The 6,731-nt window shown below is 40.8% G+C and overlaps 1 protein-coding gene across 2 annotated transcripts in view; it reads right to left on the bottom strand.

Moving 5' to 3' along the window:
* Nucleotides 1–583: 583 nt before the first annotated feature.
* ADAMTS17 (ADAM metallopeptidase with thrombospondin type 1 motif 17) overlaps nt 584–6,731 on the bottom strand; it is a 172,502-nt gene continuing 166,354 nt past the window's right edge. For both annotated transcript variants that reach the window (XM_084531890.1, XM_084531891.1), the window contains one exon: nt 584–5,216. In XM_084531890.1, coding sequence (XP_084388016.1) covers nt 5,065–5,216 — 152 coding nt within the window. In that variant the 3' untranslated portion in view covers nt 584–5,064. The remainder of the gene's footprint in view (nt 5,217–6,731) is intronic.

Here is a 6,731-nt window from a genome sequence, read left to right as displayed (position 1 = left end):
TTATAGCTATGTTTTATTGTTTAAACAGGTCAACAATTGCAATCATATGTTGACTCCAGGCAATACACAAACACGATGATGTGTTAATGTACAGCAACACTTGGATGGAGTTCCTAAAATTTTGCTGCTGTTAAGAGCCATGTGTATGATGGCAGCTGGACTGGCATCTCCTAGGGCTACCTTGGAGAACCAGGAGCCCTATCAGTGCTGTGCTATTACCAAGAAGCCAGCGTGAGATCAGCAAATGAACTCTATTTTTAATGTAAGTATAAACACCATTTCTGGAAATCATTTTGGGAGGAGGACTCTCACACCAGCTGCAGAAGCTAGGGCTCCTTTTTAAGGTTGCTTTAGAAAGGTGCTGCTCCCATCTCCAAAAGTGTCCTTTTAACAAGAGTTGAGCTGGAATGGGATATGGATGATAGCATCTTTATAAGGCAGGACGGGAAGGGATCGTACAGGCGTAACTGTGTGCAGTTATTGGAAAAAAACAACAAACATCTTCACTGGGGTGATGGAGGAATGAAGTAGTACAAAGATTCTGGCTGGTGCCTACAACAAACACATCCAAAACACTTGGCACTGAAGTAATTCTGTTTATTTCACACCAGAGCAGTGTGCAGCTAGGTTATGCAGATACCGTTCCAAGGAATGGAATAGTTTAGCTCCAATATAAATTTCCACATGCTCAGCAGCCTTCGTTATCAGGTTGCGCCCGTGGTTGCAGCTACCATTAAACACACAGCTAGCTGCCACCTCGCCTCAGCTCCAACACCTATTGAAAGCAACCTCTCCCAAAAGCACTTGCAAAACGTCTCTCCCTCCACGTGTAAGCTTCAGGCTCCGGGCAGCCTGCTCAGCCATACCCAGCGATACCCCAAACGGAGCCTGGCTCATTTTTTCCAGGCATTTTCTGCTGTTGTGTCACTGACCACAGACCTTGCTAGACAGTAAGCAGGTATTAACATTCCCCGTGCTTTATTTTGCAACCCAGTCGGGACAAGACCCGTAATTTCTTGCTTTGTTAGCACACCAGGAACAAGAGGATGCCCGACTTTTGCTGACAAATGACTTTTTACCCCTACCACAGCTACCAAACAGTTGGCCTAGACTTAACCAATTTTCCCAGTCTCAGTCCAGTATTAGACAGATGCATGATGTACTGCTTACAGCTTCACTCCCTGCTCTTAATTTTCACGTTAGCTGTTTGATTTGCCTTTTTTTTTTTTTTTTTTTTTTAAGTTCGGAAACCTTATTAAAGTTGTTATGGAAAAAATAAATTTATTATTCAACATACTCATTTCTCTTTTTCAAAATGGAATGATCCTCTTTTCTTTTTCTTTTCTTTTTTTTTTTTTTAGGTTTTCATTTACAACTGGTTCCATTCAGTTTGACTGTTTTTATCTTTTCTATTTATAACCAGCACCAAGAAGAAAATTACCATGGATACAGTACATATGCAAATTAACTAATGGAAAAATATATACATTTCACTCTGTAATGAAAAACTTAAATGATATTATTGCCATGGAGGATATATCCCTGTATTATAATAAAATATCAAGCAATAATCGACTGCTAAGATTCTTCTCCACCAACAAAATTAGCACCATACATGAGATAGTGAGAATCTACACTCAATAACACAATTGTGCAACTAGAAATGTACAGTACTTTAGTAACAGTACAGAGTATTGTTTACAATATGGAAATACCACCGCTGTAATCTAAAGAGTGTCAATCTTTTACGAACAACAACTAAAAAAGAATGTATTGGCATAGATACACCGAAACAAACAGCTTTCCTTTCACCAGGATGGAGTAACTGAGGGCAGAGCATAGCTGTAAATTCATAGTAAAGCTCCTATAAAATGATACAAAACAGAAGGGCATGAGTATCCAACAGAATTGAACACTTTTTTTCTTTGTTCTTCTGGTTATTATAAAATGGGAGGGTTGTCACCAGATAAAGCAAGAGAATGTAATAAAATGGAGCTGTGTTGTGCCATCAGTTTGTAATCAAAGTTGGTTTCTTATTACTAAAAAAAGGTTGATGCACACTAACCTGTGGACTGTGAGAGCAAGTGAGGTGGTTTTCAGTGCTCAGATATTCAGAAGAATTCCTTCTAAATTCATGTTTCCTTAGGTAGGACCCAGAACTCGGGACCAAATGTCCTTTGAAGTCCAGGACCAAGTGTACCGGGACAGGCCTCAAGTCTAAGTAGCCACCATGAATTATTTGCAGAAAAAAATAATTAAAATCCTTCCTCATCTATGCACCTTTCTAGGAGCTCACCCACTGCCTAGACAGGGTGACAGATCAGCACCAGAAGGAAAAATAACCCCTGATATTTAAAAACCGATTCAAACAACTTTGATTCCCATTAATAACAAATGCACAAACTATTTTTCCAAGAAAACAGAGAAGCCCGGTGGCAAATCCTTCAACAGGCCAACGTAAATGTTAGCAATGCCAAAAAAAGATCAGCGAGGGGGTGGCATTTCAACAGGTCAGGCCAATTCACAGGCAAATGTTGCCCATTAAAGGAAAAACTCCAAAGCAAATGAAGGCTGTAGGGAGAGCCAGCTCAGCCACGATGCTGCGAGGTGCCTGTGGTGACGGGGAGGCACGAAGGACAGTCACCACCCCTGTGTTACCGCAGCATATGACAGCAGGCAAGAGGGGAAGCTACTGCTATAAAATATCAATATAAATTAAGTTTTCTGGGCTTTGTCTGCTCTCTTGGAATTTTCTCATTACCAGTACCTCTACCTATTCATTTGCCTAACCTGACACCGTTGTGGTATTGCAAAAACCTTGCATGTCGCCCCTCTCACAACATTTTCCATTGCTTGCTTGCTAAGTAGTTACACAACCTCTGCACTTGGGCTACAGGGTGGGAAGAACAGAAGGAGGTCTGATCCTGACAATCAGATGCCTAAAGAACGTCCAGTATTAACAAAAACAAGTTAGAATCATTTCCCTAATAGAGAAAATCATCTGGGGAACAGGAAAGCAGATCTGTTTGTGACAGGCACTTGGGAGAAAATTGTGTGCAAACGTGGCTTTGTGCATACAGGCAAACCCTTGTTTGCACACATGCTCAATTGCACTCAGAAGCACAGATGCGAATGTGAAGCCCACGCAGGATTAGTCTGTTGAATATTAGTTCCCCGTGCTCGAAAAATTTAGCTGTTGATAAAATGCTAACGAGTTATTCCAGTGAGATTCTGCATATTGAAATAAGGAAGAAAAAGTTGCTCGAAAGATACGTTAGGTACTAAGAGTCTTTATCCCTCCTTGCATTGAAAGGAGACAACAGCAACAAAGACAACTTGAGGACAGGTGTGAGCTGCAATTCCGAGCGGCCCAGGGGCTGGGGTAATAGCTGGGCTTAGTTCTGCACTCATCTCCGAGGAATAAAACAGTAACACGCAGTTCTAGAGCGAGTACAAAGCTGCAATTCATCCAAAGGGCTCTGTTTGTATTGTGAAGAGCGAGCTGTAACTTAACCACTGCACAACTGGCCTTAGAGCCTGGCAAGGGAAATGATACGTGCTGGAGTGAGATGTGATAGAGAGACATCGATCTGGAGGACTAACAGAGGGGACAAACTCTGCCCTGGGTAGAGCTCCCGTTTCAAGTCTCGCATACCAGAGAGGAGTTTGGTTTAAAGTGCAGACACATGGAAGAGAATATCATATATGCAGCACTTTCTAAGTGCTCTGATAGCACCAATCCAATAGCACCAAACCTGACAGCACCACAAAATTAAGGCAGAAAGCATTAAAATACAGTGAGCAAAATCCTAACCCTTACTGAAGGCAATAGAAGCCTTGGCCTTAGGGCTTCAACAAGCTCAAGGTTTCATCTTGAATGTCTTATATCGCTTATAGCACTTTTGACTCAAAATGCTATGTAATCTCAGCTGTATAAAAGAGCCAAGGGACAGGAAACACCTGTTCTGCTCTCCAGTCCATCCTTCAAAGGTTGTTCCAAGGCCTGTTTCTGTATCAATGCTATCCAGTTTCACGGTCCTCTTAAAACAAACAAACAAACAACAAAAAAAAACAACAACAACATCAACACAAAACAATCAATCAAACAACAAAAAAAATTGTCTCATTATCTGATTGCCTTCTAAAAACTGGAGAGAGATTAGACCAAGCGATCCCCCACTAAGCTCTGCTGGATGAAACGATTTCTGGCTTTTTCCACCTTGCTGTGTATGGTTCTTGTGTAAAAAGTACTACCTACTGCTGTTAATAAGCTTCCATTTCATTAAGGTCATAAATTAGGCTTCAATAAAGAAACTATTATTTTGGGGAAAAGAGGGAGGATTGTTTTTTAGAATTGGAAAGAAGAGCAGTCCTTAGTTGCTCTAAAAAATATGACTTGGAATGTTGGATATAATTGTACTGAGCTTTCTGTGGGAATTTCAGAGATGTCCATCTTCTGCTATCAGTTTTCACAAGCTTTTTACAGCAAATCCCCTCTTTAAATTAAGCATTTCATTTATGCGTGTCCCTCCAAGTCCCCTCCACAGTGGGATAACTGTTGGGAATTAAAAACATCAGTTGAAAGCCAAGATTAAAAGAGTAAGTAATGTCTCTAACTTTGCTGATTTGTTTTGCCAGAGGCCTTCCTCCATGGAGGCACCCATAACCTTAGTCAACCTTGCAACTCTTGTCCTTTTCTTTAATGGTAGCAAGCCATCCAGTGGCTGGTGATTTAATATATTAAAGTAAAAAGCATTAATGAAAAAGGTAAAGATGTCAAGATATGATAAAATGATTGGCTCCTTGAGATGACTCTTTTCTGCTTTTGGTTTGGTTTGTTTTGTTTTGCTTTTGTGTGTGCTTTTTATGTTTATTTTTAATTTTTTTAAGGTGGATGAGTGGATTACTTTGGTATCCAGTCTGTAGAATTAGTTTCAAGTCTTATTAGGTATGCTTTGGAATCCACCACATTGTAGCAAACTCATGAAGTTCCAGTACTCAGACCTACTAGTCCGTGACTTACATACAAATAGCTGTAATACCCTAAGAAGTAGCACAGGTTCATTAACTCTTCTGCTGCATCTTGTTTGCATAAAAGTCTCTGCAAGTCTGGCAACAGCGTTGATACCACCGCATGTCTTGGCACAGGTTCTTCTCCCGGATCACCCTGCAGTACACTGTCCACTGGTCGCCTGTGCACTTGTACGTGAGAGCAGCTTTGGACAAGAAAAGAAAGGCAAAACTAGCAGATTAGCCAGACAGCAGCATTGCAGGGGTGATCAAAATCCCTGCATACGAAAGAAGAAATCTCAATCTGTCAACACTGGAAACTGGATAATGTTCTTTCTACTGAGATCGCAGGCAATGGATAGAGAGCTCTCAGAAGTGCTTGTTGCAACACTGAAGTTTTTGCAGAGGAGCAAAAGCAAACCTCGTTTGATGGATATAAAGATAAATTGATAGGAGGGAAAAATAGTAATTCTTAGTGTAATAAAATACAGACGGCCAACAATTAGCTACTGGGAGGGCGGCTGGATGGCAGAAACCCACTCAGATTGACAAAATGTTTGTGCAGGGGGAAAGCAGTGTGAAGACACCATTGCTGAATCTGTTGTCACTATCATTAAACTGTCACAAGTGGTTTTATAAGTAAGCGACAAGAGTAAAAACTGCATGTGATAAAAGTGCATAAATACAGTGAATGCAGTCAAGTTAATGCTACTTGATTTATAAACTGCATGTAGCAGTCTTATGAATGCAGTGATAATTGGAAAATCTTCTAAATAAATCTTGTTGCCTTTGAGGTTGGGAAAAAGGGACTAATTAGAGAACATCCAAAGGTGCTGACCCTGCAGCATCTCAAGTCCCCCATTCCTCATCTCTGCCAGATGAAACCAGGAAAGGCCATTATTATCCTGCATTTAGCTGTGAGTCTCAGTGCCAAGCACCAGAAACCCACGACAGTAGATCTGGTAGGAATGCGTATCACTGAAGCGTCTTTTAACTGGACAAGTACTAAAAGTTCAATAGGATCTGACGTAATGAAGTTGTACTTCTGAGAAAAAAGAAACATGCAAACAATTTTTTTAAAATTGTGAGAAAAAAAATGGACTCTCTTAAATGCAGAGAGGATAGGGCTACTTCTAAGTCTGCCAGCAGCGAAGGGGATCTTTGAGGGCATTAGATCCTTCCCCTCAGTTAGCTATGGTTCCAGCCAGGCAGTTTTCAGAGACATGATGTAGCTGACTAAGACATCTCGCAAGAATGTCTGAGATACACTGTAAGAATCTTTACATAATAGAAGGGCACTGAGCCACAAATAAGGTAGGACTCCAATATGTTAGAGGTCCAAGATCCCTTATAGGTTTTGAAGACAGAAGCACGCCTTAGAAGCAACATGGTTCAGGTGCCATGGGGACAGAATAAATCCCCTCTAAATGTGTCTTCACTGAGGGACACTGGACACGAGAAATGAAAGCCAGGCGAGGTGAACTCCAGTCTTAGATATTTCTGACGACGTTACCTGGGATGAAAAACATTCTGGAGTGGGGACAAGGCAGCCTAAGTTTTGTAGTCTACTGCATTTTTTCTGGATAATTTTTTCTGTGAGGTTTCTATGGCAAAACCCAGAAATTAAAAATAATCCAATGGAACCCGCTTGTATATAGGAAGAGTAAAATGTTCAATGATATATCTTTCTGCTAATATCAAATATCATTGTTTCTGGCCCT

Source organism: Aythya ferina (assembly GCF_964211825.1).
Source record: "Aythya ferina genome assembly, chromosome: 11".
Classification (NCBI taxonomy): domain Eukaryota; kingdom Metazoa; phylum Chordata; class Aves; order Anseriformes; family Anatidae; genus Aythya; species Aythya ferina.
Note: the sequence above shows the minus strand (reverse complement) of the source record. Positions and strands in the feature narration are given on the sequence as shown.